This window comes from Macaca thibetana, chromosome 13 (assembly GCF_024542745.1).
Source record: "Macaca thibetana thibetana isolate TM-01 chromosome 13, ASM2454274v1, whole genome shotgun sequence".
In the NCBI taxonomy this organism is placed as follows: Eukaryota; Metazoa; Chordata; class Mammalia; order Primates; family Cercopithecidae; genus Macaca; species Macaca thibetana.
Genome location: NC_065590.1, coordinates 52,336,422 through 52,359,189, shown reverse-complemented (window position 1 = coordinate 52,359,189; position 22,768 = coordinate 52,336,422). Strand labels below are relative to the sequence as shown.

Genomic DNA, 22,768 nt, shown 5'->3' with positions numbered 1-22,768 from the left:
ATTTTCAGAGAAAGCCCCCACCATAACCTCAGCTCCCTCCAGAGTCTTGGCTTCTTATGGATTGTGACTTTATGCAGCTCACCTTGACGTAGGACTGTGACAGAGGCAGGACCCTGGGGACAGAGCCTCATTTCTCAGTTATTGTGGGTCTCCTCTCAGAGGTTGTCCTTGCGGTGCCTTGGTCTCCACGTTGGCAAACCGGGGTTGTGCCACTCAGAAGAAAGACCCTCTGGAAGCTGCAGGAGAGGCTGCCCAGCGGATGCAACCTGTAGGTGCCAGGTCATAGAGAGCTCACGGTGAGTTTTGTAGTCTGCCCATCAAACTGTACGCACTAGCAGACAATTGCATATTTGCTTCACATGCATTTAGAGCAGAAATTTACATGTGTTTTGTCCAAGAAGCAAGTTAAACAGTTAAGGAAACTATTTTAACTCAAGTTCTATTTTTATACAAATCAGCAAACGTGAATTTAAGGCCTTCAGACTAGTCCGTCACAGGGAGGACTTCAGTCAAAAGATTAGTTTCCTTCCTCTTGCTGCCTCAAGATAACAGTTGGATTCTCTGTTATCAATACAGCAGCTGCCTGTTTCCGGCTTCCTGCTCTGTGTATTTTGCATGTTACTCATGGGAAATGATTTATTTATTTTTTCAAGCTAAGGCACATAGGGGGACTCCACCCTACCACTATTCTTTTGTTTTGAGTTAGGATCCTTTTTTATTCTTTAAAACAATTCAAGAATTGAATTTTAATAGATAAATTGTTATAGTTGGTATAAATTAAGTATTGTGACAATTGGCCTGTTTGGGTCATGTTTAAATAATGTTGTAATATGTTACAATAATGTCCTAATCACACTCTTGTGTATTTTGCAACTTCACTTTACCGCACAGGTATGTGGTGGCAATTGCCCAAAGGTAAAACAAGCAAACAAAAAATGAAATTTGTCAACATTTTCGGTTGGCTCTGGACCCATTTTAGTCTGAATGACAGCACTACAAAATTGCATTTTTATCCATATTTCAGACATTGAGGAAAAATTGCAAGAAACAATTCAGCTGTCAAATATTTTTAGTGCTCTACAGTGACAACATTTAACTGCCTAGGGCCTGTCTTTGTGATTTGAAATTTCCCTCCTCCTCAACAATTTCAGTGAAACCACCACCACTACCACCAAGGTTTATTGAGAAACTAGTCATTGGGCACTGGAGGTTTGCTGATTCATTCAACAAATGTTTATTGTGCACCTACTTTATGTCAGGTATATGCTAAAGTTCTAAACAGGAATAGGATCGGGCCTTTGCCTCTGACCCAACTGCAGGTTAATTGAAGAGACAGGACACAGGATGTATAATAAAAAGATAAGAGACCACATTAGTAGAACTAATCTTGGCTGGATCTTAAAGGAAGGGTAATAGAAAACTGCCTTCCAGGTTAGAAGAATGATATAAGCAAAGATGGGGAAAAGCAGCGTGCAAAGTGAGAGTTCAGAGCATGAGAGTAAGACCTGTTAGGTTGGAACAAAAGACGGTGTGTCAGGGAAGTTCCCAGATGAAGCTGATGTCTTAGGAGAGCCCGTTTGGGAGTTTAAATGCCAGACTCAGAGATTTGGACTAGAGATTTGGACTGTCTTCTGGATAGCTGGGGTCCATTGAAGGTTTTGGTGTAGTGCTGCAACTTTGAAAAACCACTATTTGAGGAACATGACTGTGGTAGTGATGTTTAAGGTGGATTAGAATTGGAAGAGAGGCACAAGGCAGGGGAGTTCAGGTGGGGTCTGAAACCACCCAAATTGTGGTGAGCTTTGTTCCAAACACACAAAAATACATTGCCAAAATTATTCTCTTAGCAACTGATATTGTACTTCTTTGTAATGTCTCTTTGTTATTTTTTAACTTTTTGTTTTGTATCCCCAGCTAGATTTCTAGTTCATTGAGGGTAAGAGACTTTATCTTAGACCCAGAGTTCTAGGTACAGTATGCGCTTTGTAATATTGAAGCTCACGAATACCCTCAATTTCAGATTAGTCAGCTAACACAGTATTACCGATTTAAATAGTGGGGATATGTTCATGGGAGGATTGCTTCCTCTCCTTTGGATTTCTTCTTAGCTTCCATCCCTGTAATTCCTTTCTCTCTTACTTTGAACCCAGGTCTACACCTAACTTAACTATATGTCTGTGCAAAGCAAAAACTACACGATTGCCGTCTCTTACTTAGGGGGTAGGCCATTATCTTAGCACAACCGAAGAGCCTGATAGAAAATATTATTGGGTTATACCTGCAGGTTCAGACTACTTGAAAAGTAAAAGGAAGATTCCATCTGTTAAGCCAGGTATAAATTCAGTCTTTAGGGGAACAATGAATAGGGTCTTTTGACAGTTCGTGATTCTATATTAACCTTTTTTTCTGTCCAGGGATGTTCCATGCCTTCAGGCTTTCCTTCATTCCTGGCTCCCATCCCTTTCCATAACCAGAACTGTGGCATATGGTGAATATAGTTGTGTTTGGCACTCTGTGATGAGGGTATTGCAGAAAGATGCCGTACAGTCATTTCCATCATGCAATGCCCTTCTGCTCATCAAAGCTATTTCTGTACCCTGTAACTTGACTCACGCTAACACAGTGTTCATTTTTTTGGTTATAGCAAATTCTCCAGAGTAAATAAATATGGGGCTGGGTGCAATGGCCCACACCTGTAATTCCATTACTTTGGGAGGCCAAGGTGGGAGGATCACTTGAGACCAGGAGTTTGAGATCAGCCTGGGCAATATAATATAATGAGACCCTATTTCTACCAAAAAAAAGAAAAGAAAAGAAAAAGTTAGCCAGGTGTGATGGTGCATGCCTGTCTGTAATCCTAGTTACTCTGGAGGTTGAGGTGGGAAGATTGCTTCAGCCCAGGAGTCCAAAGTCACAGTGAGCTGTGATCACACCTCTATACTCTAGCTGGGGTGACAGACTCCTTCTCTAATAAGTTCATTGGTTAATTAATTTAAAAATATAAATTAAAAAATTACATGGAAGCATTACAGCCTTTCAATATTTATCACAGTCATTCCCTAAGAAGAAAAGAAGTAGGTGTTATGCTTCTAGAAGAGGATGGTGATGGAGAGGATATTCACAGTCCTTTGTTTTAACCATTAAGCAAATGTGTTTCTCAGTACCTTTTTTTTCTTTTTCCTTTTCTTTTTTTTTTTTTTCTGAGACGGAGTTTTGCTCCTGTCACCCAGGCTGGAGTGCAATGACGCCATCTGGGCCCACTGCAACCTCCACCTCCCGGGTTCAAGTGATTCTCCTGCCTCAGCCTCCCGAGTAGCTGGGATTACAGGCATGCGCCACCATGCCCAGCTAATTTTGTATTTTTAGTAGAGATGGGGTTTCACCATGTTAGGCTGGTCTCGAACTCCTCCTGACCTCAGGTTTTCCACCTGCTTCAGCCTCCCAAAGTGCTGGGATTACATGCATGAACCACTGCGCCCGTCTACCTCATCCTTTTTTTCTAATACATCTGAGAATTTCAAGTTGCTTGTCAGAAACCAAACAACAAAAGAGAGTGATTCTCAGCACATGACAGGAGAAGGTGTAGCTATGCATTTTAATCCCTCTTGCCTGACTGGAGTGGGAGAGACAGAGCCAAGGACCTCACCACTACTGGCTGGTGACACTTAGCAGCGCTTAACCCCACTGAGCCTTGGGCTTTGCTGGAGATAACTAGCGCCCCACCTACCTGATAGTTTGCTGTGAAGATGTAGTGAGCTTTGAGAAAGTATGAAGTGCTATTCAGATGCATGGCAATGTTATTGCAGACACCATCTTACAAAATTCTGTCTGTAGGAAGGAGCACCATACTAGGATTTCCCTTATAATTTACTCCTTCTGGGAATCAGAATCTGATGTAAATGTTGCCACTCACTTGAGGGTGGGTTTCTTGACTCAGTAGTTCTCATTGACAGTAGTTGGCTAATTTATTTATCTCTGAGCCTGTGGAACTACAGGCTGAGCTGGTTGGGTCTTTACACTCAGAACCACTTCAGGTTCCTAGGTTCTCGGGGCTCCAAGGACATTTTGGTAGAATTTGTGGTCCTGAGAAGCTTATTTTGAGACCATTGTTAGGAGCCCTTCTTTCTGTCTCCCATCCCTGTCATGTCACAGAGACGGCCTCACCACGCTTCTCCCATGGAGGGCTGCTGGTTCTTTTTGTCCTTTTTTCACTTAGTTTTCCGCTTTCCTCCCTGGACTGCCAGAGCTGCAGCTGCCTTGAGTCCTGGGTTGTGTTGGTAAGTAAGTGATGTCCAGGCTGCTTAGAGGTGGGGTCCTCAGGCGTGATCTTGGATCCCACTTGTACCACATTGGACAGCATCGCAAAGAGAGGATGGTGGGAAGTGTTTGAACCTGAAGGCCTTTATGTGGAGAAGTAAGACCTATTCTGCATACTCTGAAGGTAGTACAAGCCTTACTGGGCCATAGAGACAGGCCTAGTCTTGATGAAGACACCATCCCAACAGATGGAGAGTTACCCAGTAATGCAGCAGACCCTTTACAAAATAAGGACTTTCCTTAGGATGGTGAGATGATGGGTGATTCTAAGTCTTGTATCACGGAAACACTTTTTTTGGTTTTGTTTTTTGTTTTTTGTTTTGTTTTGTTTTTTGAGACAGAATCTCACTCTGTCGCCCAGGCTGGAATGTGGTGGCGTGAACTCAGCTCACTGCAACCTCCACCTCCCAGGTTCAAGCAGTTCTCCTGCCTCAGCCTCCTGAGTAGCTGGGATTACAGGCGCCCACCACCACGCCCAGCTAATTTTTGTATTTTTAGTAGAGACGGGGTTTCACCATGTTGTTCAGGCTGATCTCGAACTCCTGACCTCATGATCCTCCTGCCGGCCTCCCAAAGTTCTGGGATTATAGGCGTAAGTCGCTGCATCTGGTGGAAACACTTTTTTAAATGTTGTGAATGAGACATTATTGCATAGTGAGTGAGGACCCAGGCTCTGGAGCCAGCCTGCCTGGAGAGTTGTTAGCTCCTAACAACTCTCATGGGCAGTTGTGGGGATTATAAGTGCAGTTAGCCCTCCGTATCTGCAGATTCCTCATTTGTGGATTCAGCTGACAACAGATCGAAAATATTTGGAAAAAAATTAACAATACAATAGCACGTAATACAAATAAGATGCAATATGACAACTTACACAGTACTTACATTGTATTTGTTATAAATAATCTAGAGATGATCTAAAGTATACAGGAAGATGTATGTTGGTTATAGGCAAATACTATACCATGTTATATAAGGGACTTGAGCATAAGAGGTTTGGTGTCTGAGGGAGGTCCTGGAACAAATTCCCTGTAGCTACTGGGATTAGATACTGAAGGACGACTGTGCTTGGGACATAGTAAGTGCTCAGTGAATGCTATAATTATATTTTAATAAAAAAGAAAAAACAAGTCATTTTCTTTCCATACAACTATTAAACAACCTTCTGCCACACATATAATTTCCTCACGTTCTGGACTTTTTAAATAGCTGGCCCAGGTGTTGAAGAAGGGATTTTTTGAAAGAAAAGTAATTTAGGTAAGTTCTAAAGCTTGTTCAGTCCTGAGATTTTACGATTGCATGACCCTCTGGTAAGTTTCTTTTTTTGAGACAGAGTTTTGCTTTTGTTGCCTAGGCTGGAGTGCAATGTCACAGTCTTGGCTCACTGCAACGTTTTTCTCCTGGGTTCAAGCGAGTCTTCTGCCTCAGCCTCACAAATAGCTGGGATTACAGGCCCACCTGGCTAATTTTGTATTTTTAGTAGAGATGGGGTTTCACCATGTTGGTCAGGCTGGTCTCAAACTCCTGACCTCAGGAGATCCACCTCTCAGCCTCTCAAAGTGCTGGGATTACAGGCGTGAGCCACTGCACCTGGCCAGTTTCTTAAATGATTTGAATTAATGAGACTATTTCTTTGCTAGAGAAAAGGAGAAGGAACTAATTTAGAGCAGTTACAACACTCTGGACACTTTGACATGCACTTTATCTCCCCTTGTTTGGTGCTGGGCAGTCTTTAGATGAGTCCTTATAATATGTAAGTTTAGTAAACTGCGGGAGGGTAGAGGGGGCAAATACAGCTGAGAGATACCCCCAGAGGGCAAGGGCACAGAAGTGCTTGTTCCTTGGAGGCACCACTTACCAAATTTGGGGCAGGGCTGGCTGGGAACCTACTCAAAGGTTTACCTGCATCACCTTCTTGGAGAGGACTTGATAACAGCAATACAAGGCCCAGAAATGGTAAAAGGAGAATGGAAATGGTGTGAGGCACAGAAGTGCCCACCTCGCATCGCCCAAACCCAGCCCGCCCCGGCTCCCTGCTGCTGGTGCTGCTGCTCCTCTGCCCTGCAAAGGGCGTGCCCTTGGTGGCATGAGTGGGCCTGAAGGCAGGGCATTTCTGCTGCTTTCGAGCTGACCTGCAGATCATCAAAGAGAATGATGAAAGAATAGCAACCCAACTTGGTGGGGGCGCTCTCTGGGGAGTGTATTCCAAGATTTCTCAACCTTGCACTGCTGATATTTTGGGCCGGATAACTCTTTGTTGTGGGAGCCATCCTGTGTACTCTAGGATGTTTAGCAGCATCCTGAGTTTCTACCCTCTAAATGCCAGTAGCATCTACCCCTGAATCGTGACCATCAACAATGTATGCAGACATTGCCAAATTGCTAAATGTGCCGAGGAATCAAAATTGCCCCTGCTGGAGAACGTTGGGTCTAAATAACCAAACCAGTATGGAGCTTGTAAGTGCTTCTTGTATCACCACGGTTGCTTCATGCTCATAGGGCTGGAAGTCGGCTCACTGCCCTCTGCTGCCCCAACACCTCCTCACGCGGCTAGCCCCAGTCACAGCAGCTTGAGCTTGGAAGCACTCCTGGATTGCCTTTCATCATCCGTGCCAAGGGCCTCGTGCTCCTCCTCAGACGTCTGGCCCATCTCCCCCAGTCTTCCTGGGTGGGGAGTGCGGGGGTGATGTCATTGTGCCTTCCCAGGAAGGCTAGAACAAAGGAGGGAGTCCCCAAGGACACGTAGCCTCATCCTCTACTGAGCCACCGAGTAGATTTCTTTTCCCCTCTGTCTCCCTCCTTCTGGCTTCAGAAGTATTTGCTGTTCACCAAGCGCTCCATTGTAAGAGGACACGCTTGTTGGCTGGGGCTTTGTGTGTCTCTGTTGAGTCCGTTTCCTGTTCCTCTTGTGTTATGAGGGTGTTGATTCTGGTCTGGTCCCTGGATGGAATCTTCTATGTCTTTTCCAGTGTGAGGGTGTGAACCTGAGGAACTTAGACCCTGCGTGATTTTTCCAGCACTCTTGCACTTCCTGGGGCCTGCTCCTGACTCTGAGGAGAGTTAGAAGGGAGGGGAACAGGAAGAGAGGGCAGGAACGCAACAGCTTATTTTTTTATTTTTGACATCTCTTCCCCCTCTTCTTTACTCACATCTACCTTGAGTTTCTAAGAACCGTGGTAGCCTGGGGAGCCCTCCCAGCACAGATCTCAGTCTGTTTCAGCTCTGTTCTCTGCACCCACCCGTGACCCCTCCATTTGCTTCTCTGTGGGGAGGAGGATTGGAGTTGGGCTGTAACTCTTTAGGAGAGGGTACTAAGGAAGTCTACTGACTGTTGTTTCTGGCAAATCCTCAGAGTTTCCTTGTAAAGGAAGCTGTTAATTTAAAACCTGAAAGAAGTTGGGGTGCTCCTTTAGTGAGTGATTCACCCAAAAGAGTGACAATTGGCTGAGGAACACATTTTGTGCTCGTTTATTTAGAAATACTTTAATCCAAGCAGGTTTTCATTTTGATCTTGCTCCCTTGCTTCATTAAAGACATTTTCTGACTCCAGTATAACGCATAAAGGATTTTATAATTCACAAAAAAATTTGTTAACCCTAAATACATATAAACTAGGAGTTAACTTGCCTCCTCGATAAGAGGCCATCTGTGAAATGCACCATATGTATTCTGCTCTAGACCTGCTCTTTCAGAACGGCCAAGCTTAGCCCCAGAATTACAGCTCCTGAGTCACTGTAGTAAAGTTGCCATCCATCACAATGATTGCATGATCAATAATGCATGTGGTCTTTTCTGTAGGACCTGTCATGATGTTATTGGTGCAGCTTCTTCTCCACTGCAGCCTGCCCCTCACTGTCTTTTTCTCCTTCCCCTAATCCTGTCCTTTTTGATCCTGTGTTTCTGGTTGGCCTTTGTCTCTGGGGAAGGGCCCTCTTTCTGTCTGGATGGGTAGTTCCTTTTTGGGAAAGGCAGGACCTCAAGGAGTCGCTGACTGTAGCAGGTGGCCGGGGATCTTGGCAGGTGCCCCAGTTGACTCTCCTGCCAGGTCGGCAGCTGTAAAACCTCAACCAATGTCATCTGTGCCTCATTCCCTCCCTGTGGTGGGTGGTGGAGTCAGTTCAGCAAAGCCTTCAGACAGACCTTCCTGAAGGGCTGTTTGCTCTCCTTCTGGCCAACGAGAACCCAGTACTCTCAGGCTACTGGGCACATGCCTTATCAGCAAGGGTGGCTTTTTAGTTGTTACCCCCGCCCAGTGGTTTTGAAATACATGCCAAATTGTTGAGCTATCTGCTTTTTTTGTAGATTCATGCATAATCATTTTTGTGGTTTGGGTTTGCACTAGGAGTAGGTTTTAGATTCTTGGCATAAATTCATACTGGTGGAACTAGATATAGGGTATGTAACATAGAGAACAGAGTCAGGAGTATGAGTGGCTGGGTCCGGGGCATATTCTGTGGATGTCTGTTGAAGGTCTTCAGCGACCTATGTTTCGAACATTCTGCAGAGGCAAGAAGTTTGAAAGCCTGTTTATATGGTATATGAAGGCCAGTTCTGGGCAAATATGTCTAGAGTTTTATACTTTAAATTGGACATAATTTGATCACTGAGCCTTGAAAAACGTGTAACACTGTTTCCTGGATGACTTGAATGTACAACAATCACACTTTAGACCATAAATCAACAGTTGCCTTTTCAGCAAAGGATCACAGTATGGAGATTATAGTTTTCTTCTCCTTTTATAGAAGAGAACATTGAATCCTCTGTTGAATCACATTTTTGTTGAAACCCTGGGCCCAGACCCTGCTTTCCTGTTGCCTGCAATGTCTTTGCACTCTACCATGTTGCCTGCCATTTTCTTTGTTGTTCATGGTGTGTGTGACTGAGCAGGTGAAGGGGGTCATTGCAAATCAAGGTCATGAGTGAATTTACCTTGTCCAGTGTTGCCCAATCCTTTGTAGATGAGGGAAGCAGTTTTCTGCTGTCTCTTGAGATTTCCTACCCTACACTCTTTCATATACCCACCTTTTGGAGGAATAATAGCTGTAACATGTACGTTGGAAATTTTACCAGTGAAGTATTATGGTATAGGGCAAGACTGCAAAGGACCTTGTTGTCATCTGCATCCTGCTGCCTCTTCAGCAGTGATGGGAGAAAAGAAAGAGGAGCAAAGGATATTCTTCTGGCAATGGGCCTGGGCGCTCACATGTTTAAGGACTGGACAGTTCCTACGCAGATGCTCCTTGACTTAGGAGATTATATCCCAGTAAACACATCGTAAAGTCAAAAAATTGTAAGTTGAACCATCAATAATCAGTGTTCTTTCTCAAAGATATGACCGCAGTTAAGGGGTGCTAAGTAGAGGTGTCCTTGGAGTTCAGTTTTGCTGACCTTCCTCTGGCTGGGGTCTTGTGGCCCTGCTAGCATGTGCCTGCTCCTGCCAATGTGTGGTCAATGGTAAAACAAGTTCTGCTCTGCTTGCAGATGAGCGTGAAGCCGTACAGAAGAAGACCTTCACCAAGTGGGTCAATTCCCACCTTGCCCGAGTGTCCTGCCGGATCACAGACCTGTACACTGACCTTCGAGATGGACGGATGCTCATCAAGCTGCTGGAGGTCCTCTCTGGAGAGAGGCTGGTGAGTGGGGATCTTAGGAAGCGCCATGCATTGTAGGTGGGAAAACATTTTTGAAAAATCAAATGTGGACTTGTCTCCTGTTGCATTCTGCAGTTGATGATTGATAGTTTTGAGGAGAATCTTGAGAAGTGAGTTGAGCGCTTCACGGAAAGCCTTAATGTCACATTCCAAGCCTGGGTGATGTTCTTGAGCTGTTATAAAGCCGCTTTGTTCTGGTAATTTGCAAGATTGCCACCTTTGGTCAGAAAGAACTTGGCTGGGGTCCCTGTTAAACAGGGCATGGTGCTGGAATTTGAAGGGCCAGGCTTGGGCGCTGGTTTCTAGACGAACCCGTGTCCCACATGAGATGATGGAATGTTTTCCAAATTTGCGTCTTTCTGGTTGTCTAGAAAATCTGAGCTGCCATCTTAAGGTGGCAAGCATTGAATTCAGTGGTCACTGACGTTTTCTTCCTTGCATACTTTTTATTTTAGGGGTGGAGGGAGAGGCTGGTGTTTTGTCATCTCCTTGGGAACAGAGCTTCTGATGAATTCACCCTGCCTTTTCAGGCAGGAAAGTTGTCAGCCTGCAGTGAAAATTGTATCCCCAATCTGTTTCCCAGAGCTGCTGTGGCCCTCTTTAATGTGACTCTTGTTTATGCACCTTAAACTAAAGCTTAAAGCAGTCACTGTGACTGATCCAACAGGTTTTGTCTCGCCTTGGTTTGAAAATGGTTGCTGTATCCTCCCAGAGCACATGTAGTGAGTGCCATAGGTAGAGGTGGGTCTGAGCCAGAAGCCAACGCCCAGGGATGGAGACCACAGCTGCACTGACATCACCAGGAAAATATGATGCTGGCGGTTGGCAGCGTTGCCAGAAAGCCTTATTTTTAACTTGATCTCCACCCTGTAGCTTGCCAGCTGCAGTGGGCCTGTGTGCAGACCAGCCCCACACCTCTTACCGCAGGCAAGGGTCTAAGGTTGTACCTTGTCCTATTTGTTATCAGCCCACAGACAGACTGCCTCTTTGAGTCTGGGTAAAAATGGAGCCAGAAGAGTATTCTCTTCCCTGCCCTCCTGTTCAAGAACAGGGATCTCCAGAAGATAGTGAAGCCCTGTCTTCTCTGTAGTGAGTTTCATCCATGCCCTTTGTTCCTGAGCATGTACGTCTAGTGGCCTCATTTTCTGTGAGGGTTTGTGGGTCACACTAGACAAATAAAGGAGGCCCCTGCTCAGAACCATGACAGCTATAAGAAGGCAGTTGGTTTGTGGTGTGGGGGTGAGGGAGTGGGCCCACACGGGGAGTTTGAGTAGGCCATTTATTGCATTTTGATTTGTTTTTCCAACGTGAATCTTGTTTGAGAGCCTAGACTAGAATCATTGTGATATGCAGCTTTAAATATAATTTTTATAACCAGACTTCCTTTGTCTGCCTCTCAACGTTTTTTTGTTTCTTAGTATTTAACCTGGTATGATTATTTATTGATTTTTTTTTTTTTTTTTTTTTTTTTTGTGGAGTGGAAAAATGGTGTTTTGAAAGTAGCTAAAAAAAATCATTAAAGGTCACATCGATAGGAATTAGTCTGAACATTCATTTTTGTTACAATAGGGTCCAATCTTCTAGGCTGTAGGGAGTAAATTGTTTGCCTTTAAAGACCCATAATAATTTTATACCAAGAAGATTGTGTCCTTGATAATGTCTCCATAATAAATGGCCTGTTGCTATTTTGAACAGGGCAAGAAAAGTATAAGTAGGGAGAAAAACCAGTAAAGCATAATTCTTAGATGTGTATGAGTATCTCCCACTCCTCTCCTTATTTGCTAGCAGTAAGTTTTTTTGTGAACACAGATACCTAGGAGAGTAAGGATGGAGAAGATGGTACAGTGGCTACCATCTCCAAGCTCTTAAGCAGTCCGTGTCAGTGGTTTTACAGAACTTGGTAGGGCCCCAAGTGCCTTCATTTGTATTACCCATTCTTCACAGCCATCCTGGGTTATATAGGTTGGCCAGTCTAATTTTCTTCCAAAAATAAAGATACCACAGATAGAGTGCTCTAAAGCTCTTGTTCATCTGGACTGGAGATTTTAAGTCCCTTTGGCCTCATAGTCTGTTTGGTTCGTGGAACTTCCTGGAAAGGAAACGCACCACATACTGCCTTTGGCTGTGGAGGTTGCCAAGGCCTCAAGTTAAAGATCCTCCCTGCAGGAGACCTCCATGAGAGCTTGCCCCAAAGGCTCCTTGCATATTCAGATTCCAGAACTAATGAGGTGGTTAGAGCTTCCAGGCCTGGGTAAATGAATGTCCCCAGCTAAGTGTGTCATCAGATAACATTAGCTGAGCTTTCTGCACCAGTGGTCCAAAACCCTGGGTAACATAAACATTTGCACTCTATCTGGAGCCCAGTCTTTGTCAACCAGCATTTTAGCCCCAGCACTTAACCGCCAGCTTGGCAGTAGCTAGCAGATAAATGTTTGAGGGACTAGGTGATTTAATTTATTTTATTAATAGATTCTTAGAGCCAGTTCCTTTACAGAGGAGGAAATGTGTGTTTGTGTGCGTGTGTGTTTTCTGATTAAAGTTCAAAGAAACATTAGTTTAGTGACCCAGACAATGCCACCCTCACCCCACCCTGGATTTTGGCTCAATAATATTTGAGTTAAATATGAGCAAGTTTTATGTAGGCATTTGGGTTGTTAAGGAACTTGATTTTGAACTACTCAGCAACATCAGAAGGCAGAGATCTCGGGTCCTGGCCTGGTTATGATCTGTGTCCAGAAGTGTCTGCTCCCTCTCAGCCTCAGGTGTATCAGCTCATAGAGCAGTGAGAAGACTGAGGGCTGGGCCAGGAAGCTTCTGCTAGTTAGGATTAGATTGATTAGAAAGAAAACTATTCTTTTCTCATTTCTTATTCTGAAATCACTATGGTCTATAAGTCTCCATAAAGGTCTCACTTGAAAAATCCCTTAAAAATACAGACCCACCCTTTACTTTAGCATCGGATTGGCAGATAAAAGTGTGAGCACAGAATCTGTGCTGGCCACTTAGTAATTAGACCTAGATCTCAGGGCCAGACTAGGATGAGACTTGAGGGGTGAAGGTTTGCCCTGCAGCAGCGTTGACATGAGAGAGAGGAGCCCCTGGCATATCAGGCCTGCACTTTGGTGGTAATGTTCTGCCCACAGCTCATAACCCATTTGAGACGCTCACCATTGCCTGCCACCTCCCTTCATGGGCATCTGCAGTGAAGAATGGTTCTCACCACAGTGGCCAGTGTTCTGCCTTGCTCCTGGCCAGACTAAGCCCTCGCCTCTGACTGAAATAAAGTGAGGTTTTCCAAACACCTCTGCCCTCCCCCAAACCCCACCAAGTCAGTTATCACTGGTTTTTGCTTGCCTGTTGTTTCCTGACATTCTATATTGTCTTCTTACATCAGTCAGTCTCTGAGAAAGCAACAGAAAAGTGTGTGTGTGTGTGTGTGTGTGTGTGTGTGTGTTGCCACCATTAATTTCAAAACAGCCTGAGCTAGGTGGAGAAGATAGATTTAACATGAGATTTGTTAAGCCTTAAATCCCACATTGAGCTGCTCTGAGTTTTTTCATAAAGCCTTTGTTAAGAGAACCATACTGGTACATATTGTTTATTGAAACAGTGTTTGTGGACTGGCCATGGAACCTAGCTGGGTTTTTTAAAAACATCATTTATATGGGAGAATTTACTTTTGTTTTAAACAACCAGACACAGAACTCCTCCATTAAATGTGGGTCTAATCCCACAAACTTGAAAAGTGAACTAAGAGTCCTAAGTGCCACATGATAAAGTGCCAGATGAATGGCCCCAGAGCCCTAGAGTTCAGAAGGGGAAATAAGCCCTCTGGACGGGATGTCAGGAAACCTTAGTAGGTGGGTAGGATGTGGGTAGGGTTCCAGCTGGGTCCAGGAGAAGAGAAGAGTTTCACAGGCGGGGCAGCCAGAGTGTGAAAGCTCATAGTTTGTACTGAGTGAAGAGAGCATTTGGAGGTAGCAAGCAGCAGGCACTGGTGTAGGGCAAGTTTCCCAGCTAAACTGGAGGGGTTTTTTGGAAAGGAATGGTAATGGTAACTTCCCTATCACTTGTGTTTACAGAGTACTCTCCTACTCTTTTCTCATTCAGTTCTTACAGTCTAATGAAGTGGGCAACTGTTACCTCTGGTTTACAGAAAACGGTTACCAGTGACTTGCCAAGGCCAGTGCTGCTAGTAGGCGATACGGTGTGGACTGCAGCCCACCCTACTGACTCTTGAGCACCTCCTTTCCCTCGGAGCCCTTAGGATTGGGTCCCAGCAGGGAACAAGACAGGCAGGAAGTCATGGGACACAGTGTGGTGTTCCCTGATTAATCCTAATTGTGCCAAAATAACTAATACTCCTGAAAGCTCAAAGTTTCATGTGTTCGGAGGAGTTTGGGGACTAATGTGAAGTGAGTTTGGCTTTGTAGCATATTAGAAGAAATTTTGGAATTAGTGCTTCCCATCTTACCCTGTGTATTCAGTAGAGGCCCTTGTTTATGAATGTGTATAGCAAAAATCTATGTTCAATTAAAAGACAAAAACATAAGCAAGTGCCTGTCACACTGATTTGCTGAGATCAGTGTCTTTTCTCTATTTCCTCTTCACCTGAACAAGAAATCAGCAGGTACTATAGACTTCAGCTTTGGTGCTAGTGAGTCCTCTACCCTGCAACACCCTGTAGATTGTTATTATACAGCTGTGAGTGACTTTAGTGACCACCAAGTTAAATCCCCTCACTTGGTAGATACAGTAAGTCAGGGAAAAGAAGTGACCAGCGAGGCCACCCAGCTGGGTTGTGGCAGATCTAGGCCTCACTGGCCTCTCTCAGTGCCCGGGGCTGTACTCTGTCCAGCACCACAACCCTTGGTGAGTTGTCACTCCAGGTAGCTGCAGGGTTGCTTTGGACACTTACAGAGAAAGAAGGGGTGGGGGGTACAGGCTGGAACAGGGCATCACAGCACCCCAGAGATCTCCCAAAACACCCTGCCAGAAACCTTCCCTTGTATCTTCCTTTCCTATTAAAAAAAGAGGACAGATCAGCTCTGTGAAGCTTTTTTTTTTTCTTTCTTTCTTTTCCTCCCCATCTCTGGACTGACAAAACCTTTGCCATTGTGATTACTCCATAGTTCTGCAAATCCTGATGCCTTACAGAGTGTGAATTACCCAAACTCAAGGCTAGGCAGACAGGTGGGGCAGAGTCAGTGGCCCAGGAGGGACCATCCAGCCCCCTCCTTCCTCTCTAAGGGTTTTGGGTCCATGCAGGGGAATTTGCCTAAGGCCATACTGCTTCTTAGGCAGGGCCTGGACTGGGCTTACTGCTCCAATAAGCAATTAGAATTATCTTATCAGATCCTAGAGATGTTTATGTGGCCCAGTAAGTTTCCTCTCCTCTTTTAGAGTGAGAAAGAAGATGGGTCTGGGATGGAGATATGACTGGTAAAGGTTTAGGACTAGACGGGACCTTGGGAGGGGGAAACAGGAAAAGCGCCTGTGAAAAAACACAGGAATCCACGGACTGTAAGGTGAGGGGAAGGGAAGCTTCTTAAAATGATTTAAAGGAGGATCAGTAAAAACAGGCATTTTCCTCAGAGGAACTGCTGTCTGCCTGCAGAGCCCCCGATAGTCATGTGAGTCTGGTATCGACCCTTGTCCCCATGTTAAGGGCTTAGTTTCACTTTCCTGTCAGAAGGGACACAGGACAGAAGTGCACATGTTGCTGTGGGGCTGGACACATGCCGCACCAGGGAATCCGATGTCCAATAATGGAGGCAAGACAGAGACACTCCTTTCCTTTGCAGAATTAGCCACTCTTGCAGGCTTCAGAAAGTGTTTACTGCTGAGAGGCGCCCCCCCACCCCCGCTCCATTATGTTTAATTTTCTCTATTGTTACCTCCTCTTCCTTTTGAGAAGATGAAGTTTGGCAATATAAAAATAGCTCTTTAAAAAAATGAAAACCAGCCAGCAGATGGGAACCGAGTCCCTCACTTCCTTTCACATGGAAGCATGTACCCTTCTTCCCTGTACTGTATTCTGGGTTTTTCCTGTAGCATGAAGAGGACAAGCTTTAAGTCCTGGTTCACCACATACTAACTAGCTGGTAGATTGCTTCATCTCTCTGAGCCACTGAGTCTTCATCTATAAAATGACAAGAATAGTAATTATTATAATGCTGGGTTACTGTGAGGATTAGATGTGATCACAGCTGTCAGCCGCCTAGCAGGGAGAGGTGAACACACAGTAGTTGCTCAGTAAATGGCAGCTAAGAATTTTTAGATCTGGGGAGCTTTGAAGTTTGTAACATGTTTCTATGGATAGCTCTGTGAGATCATGATCACCTCTTGAACTTAATTTCTTGTAATTACTGCTTCCTAAACTTGCCCAGATATTGTGCCTTAAAACATGTGAGAAACCCACTCTGAAGCAGGTAGAACACACATTGTGGGAGTGTGGTGTACTTGAATTTTAGTCTCAATTCACACTCCCTTCATGTTGTACCATCAGGAAGTCATCTCACCTCGCTTTGTCTTGTTTATTCTTGTTACTCTGAGGCTTGATAGTTTTTGAGTTGCATCCAGGTCTGGAATGAACCATCTCTTAGCTCATCTGGCATAGCCAGTCACCATCAGCATGGGGTCCCTGTGATGTGGCATTGAACTTCTTCAACCTGCATGAATGTGTTTGGGCCCCATCACCACCCTCCCTCTCCCACACCCTGGACCCCATGTTCATGTGGAAACACACACACATTCCATTGAGATTTTGTAGAGAGAGAATAGAGTTGTGGAATGTGTCGTACATGTTTCCTGTTTGTGGGGAGGAGATTCTGAGAGGACCACTTTTTCTACTGCATTCATTTGAATGTAAGTGAGACAAGTGATTATTTGAGATCAAGCTTTCAGGATAAAGTCTGAAAGAACATTGGTTATGTCCTGCTGGTTGGAGCCTGGGAAGGTACCGACAGTCCCCATCTGTTCATTATTATCTTCCTTAACTTCTCATAATTCCATCCACACTGTCCCCTTCACCCTCTTGGAGGGAGACTTAGGAGAATGGCTGCTGCAGTTAGAAGTTTCTGTCCCCCTTAATCTGCAGTTCCCATCACGAAGGCACTTTCTTTGTGATGAAAACAGCACATGTAGGTGGACCACTCACTATGTCACTGCTCAGGTGCACAAACTGACAAGAAATGAGAGGAAAAGGCCCCCGAACAGCAAAAATGTCAGAAGCCCCTGCACCTTTCTTAGAGGCAGTTAGTCCCCATCCCTCAAATTTGAAGTTTTGAACCAGGAGCTTCGTTCAATCCAGAAACCACCTGAATTTGAGAAGAAAAGGGGCTGCTATGAATAGTCACGTTTCAGCGTGAGAAATGACAGCTGATCCAAGAGACGAAAGGAAAAACTTAAAGAGCACACGTGAGAGCCATATGCGGAGTTCTGCGACTCCTGGCCGGGAGAGCTGCTCCACCCACCTCTTCTAGGGCGACACTGATTCCACCAGCATCCGTTTCTTGGACAGGAGCGTGATGGCGCCCCGGACAGCTTTAGGAGGCTGACGGGTGTACTGTGGAAAGAGAGAGCACCAGTGTCACCTCAAACAGCACTTGCAGAATGAGAGTTACAGAATTTTAGATTAAGCCCACACCTGTTTTATATCTATTTTTTCCACTTCATTAGATTGCTTGATTTTGATGCAACCTGGCATTGCACAAATAGCAAATTCCAGCATTTCCCACATACCCAAATTAAAATCATTTTGAAGTTTCTGAAGGCAAAATCCACCTCCTGTTTCTTTTTTGGGGGTAAGGAGGGTATCCAATAATGTGAGAAGCTTAATGTTTAAAGACATTTCTTTTTCCATTGCTATTATGGTCGGATTTAACTGACCACAGGTAGAAAATATTCAAGGGGAAGAACAATGAAAACAATATAGAAATAAACAATGATACAATTTTTTAAAAATATAGTATAACAACTATTTACATGGCATTTATGTTGTATTAGTTGCAAATAATATAGCCATGATTTAAAATGTATGGGAGGCCAGGTGGGGTGGCTCATGCCTGTAATCCCAGCACTTTGGGAGGTCAAGTTGGGTGGATCATTTGAGGTCAGGAGTTCGAGACCAGCCTGGCCAACATGGTTGAAACCCTGTCTCTACTAAAAATACAAAAATTAGCCAGGCATGGTGGCGGGTGCCTGTAATCCCAGCTACTCAGGAGGCTGAGGCAGGAGAATCTCTTGAACCCAGGAGGCAGAGATTACAGTGAGCCAAGATCATGCCATTGCACTCTAGCCTGGGTGACAGAGCGAGACTCTGTCTCAAAAAAAAATAATTAGTGAATTTTTAAAAAAGTATATGGGAGGATGTGCATAGGTTATATCAAATACTGTGCCATTTTAGATAAGCGACTTGAGCATCTATGGATTTTGGTATCTTTGGGGTACCTGGAATCAATCCCCTGTGGATACCAAGGGACAATTATATTGAAAATAAAATTTTACTACTTGTGGTAGGCCTCTGCATATAATCTTATTTCCTCAAGGCCAACCACATTCTTCTGTTTTTGCTTGTCCTCTTTTATAGGAGAAAAGAAAGTAAAAAATAATAATCTGAGACTGGACAGACTTAAAATGGCCACTTGTTACCCAAGTAACCTTCCTTTCAGACGTTTTCCATGCAGCACATAGCTGAGGATCTTAACTACCCAAGGGAAAAGCAGGGAATGGACAAGATACTAAGTTAGGGCTGGCTGCTGGCCTTAACTGCATGTACCTGGGTTGCTGCAGCCTGGCCCTTTTTCCCCTGTGAAGTCAGCTTAGCACACACCAAGCCCAGTCTGTCTGCTGGCATTCAGTTCACTCTGCACATAATTCTGTGCACGGAACCGGACCAAAGACCCCTGAGAATATAGAAGTATAAAGCCTCATCCTTGCACTTAGGAAGGGAACAGTCTAGTTGGAAGTAATAAGAGTGATAAATGAAACGATAGCAAAATTATAATGATTGGTTCCGGGGTTCTGTGGTCCAGATTGTTAGTTGTAGAGTTGTGAGGAAAAGGAGAGCTGTGAGACCCAGAATGATTGGAAATGGAAATATCTCCAGGAAGGAAAGATGGGCCTTGGCCTGAGCCTTGGAAGGTAGATAGGTGTGATAAGGTGAAGAGACTGGGGAGTCAGGACGACGGGTCACAGGCTGAGTGCATTATTCTACATGTGGATGTGTGCATCCTGCTGGCATCTTTATAAGATGGTGACATCTACTCCAGATGCAGCCTCTACTAGAGGCGGAGTGATGGGAAATAGGAAGGAGAGAAGGATGGAGCCAGATGGGTGAGGGCACGAGCTTGGTGTTGGTACAACAGATAATAGAAACCCATTGTGTGTGTGTGTGTGTGTGTGTGTGTGTATGTGAGAGACACACCGTGGACCCTTGAACAAAGCAGGGGGTTTAGGGGCACCAACCCTATGCTATTGAAAATCTTCTTATACATTTGATTCCCCCAAAACTTTTAATAGCCTACTCTTATCAATAACATAAACAGTCAATTAACATATTTTTCATGTTGTGTATATTACATTACTGTAGTCTTAAAGTAAGCTAGGGAAAAGAAAATATTACTAAGCAAAGGAAGAGAAAATATATTTGCTGATTCATTAAGTGGAAGTGGATCATCATAATGTCTTCATCCTCGTCTTCACATTGAGTAGGCTGAGGAGGAAGGTGGGGGTGTTGGTCTTAGGGTAGTAGAAGTGGAAGAGGCAGAAGGGGAGGCAGAAGAGGCGGGCATACTTGATGTAACTTTATGGAAATAACACAAGCAGTCTTGAATGATTGGAACCCTTGCAACAAATTCAGTTTGTTTTCTGGTACTGCTTTTACATCCTCTTCCTCATCATTTGTCATCTTTTTGGAGGCACTCATTTTCATCAGGTCATCTTCCATTAATTCTTCTGATGTGGTGTCTGTTAGCTCTTGTATTTCTCCAAGATCCATATCATGAAAACCTTCACCCTTCTACCTTTTTGCCATATCCACAACCTCTTTCATAATTTCCTTCATTGGCTCTGTCCTAAATTCTGTGAAATGATGTATAGCATCTGGACATCATTTTCTCCAGCAGGAATTTATTGTTTCAGACTTGATGGCTTTCACAGCTTTTTCTATAACAATGACGGCATCTTCAGTGGTGTAGTCCTCCCAGACTTTCATGATGTTCTCTCTGTTGGGGATTCTATTCCATAGCATCGACAAACCTTTCCATAGAGTTTTGTGTAGTAATGAGCCTTACAAGTCCTTATGACCCCTTGATCTAGAGGCCGAATTAGGGATGTTGTGTTTGGGAGCCAGGAGACCATGTCAGTGCCTTCAGTGTTGAACTCATGGGGTTCTGGGTGGGGGCATTGTCTAATACCAAAATGACTTTAAAAGGCATCCTCTTACTGGCAAGGTACTTGGAGACTTCAGGAACCAAAGCATCAGTAGAACCAATTCAGAAAAACAGTTGTCACTGTCCAGGCCTTCTTTCTGTACAACCAAAAGACTGGCAACTGGTATTTATTTTTTCCCTTCAAGGCTCAAAGGTTAACAGCTTTATGGATAAGGGCAGTCCTGATTATAAACCCAACTGCATTTGCACAGAACAGTAGTTAGCCTATCCCTTTCTGCCTTAAGTCCTGGTACTCCACCTCTCTTTCTCTTACTAGGCTTTTGTGGCATTTTGTTCCAGAACAGGGCTCTTTAATCTGTGTTAAAAATTTGTTGAGACAGATACACTTTTTCCTCAATGATTTTCTTAATGGCGCCTGGGAACTCATCTGCTGCCTCTTGGTCAGCAAAAGCTGCTTCTCCCAACTCCTTGACATTTTTTAAGCCAAACCTCTTTCTGAAATTGTCAGACTGGGAGCTCTGTGAATCTTTCCTGGTTCTGAGGGCTACCCAATTAAAAATTAATAGTCATACCATCCTTTGCTGGTGTTACATTCTCCTTCACCTTCGTATGCCTTTAAATTGTCATATGATAACTTCACTTTTTCTCAAATCATATTAGTCTTTAGGTATGCCTCTCTTATGGCAATCCTGTATTCACATAAAAGATGCATTGTTAATTATTTATTTATTTGTTTATTTTTTTGTAGAGACGGGTTTTGCCATGTTGCCCAGGCTGGTCTCAAACTCCTGGGCACAAGCAGTCTGCCCATCTCAGCCTCCCAAAGTGCTGGGATTACAGGCATGAACTGCTGCACCCAGCCAAAAGCTGCATTTTCAATATGAGATAAAAAGATATTTCACAAAAAAGTGCAAGGTCTTTGCATCTGCTGATGTAGCTTCAGGGATGGCTTCACAAATTTTCTTTTCTTTTTTTAGTCTTCAAATGGTGGGCCACCACAACTGTGGACCTCAATCTACGACACATAGCAAGCAGTTCATCCTTTTCTTGTAGTGTCATGACTTGTTCTCTGCTTCTTGAGAGTACTTCCAGCTTCACTAGTGGCACTTTGGGTCTCATGATATTAGTCAAGGTTTACAGTATTGCACTAGACACTGTGAAAAATACACAAGAACTTTTACTGTGATACCCAATTTACTAGAGAGACCATGTGGAGATGATTAGCATCATAGGCATTTTAAGTGGGCACTCACATTACTTGAGCTCATTGCAGTAGGAGTTAGAGATGGCTCTGAAATTATTATAGTAGTACAGTATATACCAAGATTTAGTACTACACAAATGGTGCCGTTACAATCTGTATTTGTGTGTATGAGTTTTGATAATTTTTAATTTTATGACAGATTTGTATATATTTTGTGGTAGTAAATGATAAAATAGACTACCATCTACATATATTTTATGCATTCATGACATACCTTGTTCTTAATTTTTTCTGATATTTCTAGGCTAGGCCATTCATCTGAGTCTTTTCAAATTGTCACAAATCTCTAAAAAATTTTCCAGTGTATTTATTGGAAAGAATCCATGTATAAGTGCATTTGCACAGTTTAGGTCCAACTAAAGGTCAACTGTGTGTGTGTATCTAGTACATTTTTATAGTAGATGTGTATGTACTTTTACGGTAGATGTATATATACTTTTATAGTAGATAGTATATTTTATAGTAGATGTATATATACACATAGGCATTATCTACTCTCTCTCTATGTATTTTTTTTTTGTTCATTTGTTTTATTTAAAATGTTCACCTTCCAAAGGCCTCTTTTATATTTTGATAAAACTGGGTAAAAGGAAAGGAACATTTGGGGTATTTAAATTGCACTACACTCATTTTTTCCCCTTTTCCCCTTCTTTTCTGTAAGTTACACCTTTTTACTTAACCTTCCCCATCCCTCCGCACACAACCACCACTTGGAAATTCTTCTGATTTGATGGTTGTGTTCCCTGTTTTCATTTTGAGCCAACCTTAAGGGTTGCCAGCAGGTGGCAAACCTATTTTTACATTCCAAGTAATCAAAATCCTCACAGGTGTTTGTCATGCAGCTGCAAAAAAATTGTATGGATGGCGGCAGTAGCACTGAAATTCTTCATGAAAATTGGATTCTCTCTTCCCTGAACTTAAACAAATGCTCATTTGTAAACTATATAGCTCCACAATTAATCTCTAAAAAGAAATCAGTTACCATCCTGTTAAGTAAACTTTTCTTCTGTGGCTGTTAGGTAAATACTGCCTTGGACTTAATGAGTACACGTGTTTGTTAATGTTCTGCTCCGAGCAGGAGAGCATCGCATGAATGGGCACGTGTGACTAGGCAGTAACTCGGGGTTCATCTCTGCTCTGTTGAG

General features: G+C 43.7%; 1 protein-coding gene across 7 annotated transcripts in view; it reads left to right on the top strand.

The window, feature by feature from the left end:
* The window catches only part of SPTBN1 (spectrin beta, non-erythrocytic 1), a 213,406-nt gene that overhangs the window by 132,927 nt on the left and 57,711 nt on the right, over positions 1–22,768 (top strand). For all 7 annotated transcript variants that reach the window (XM_050753709.1, XM_050753710.1, XM_050753714.1 and 4 more), the window contains one exon: positions 9,796–9,947. In XM_050753709.1, coding sequence (XP_050609666.1) covers positions 9,796–9,947 — 152 coding nt within the window. The remainder of the gene's footprint in view (positions 1–9,795; positions 9,948–22,768) is intronic.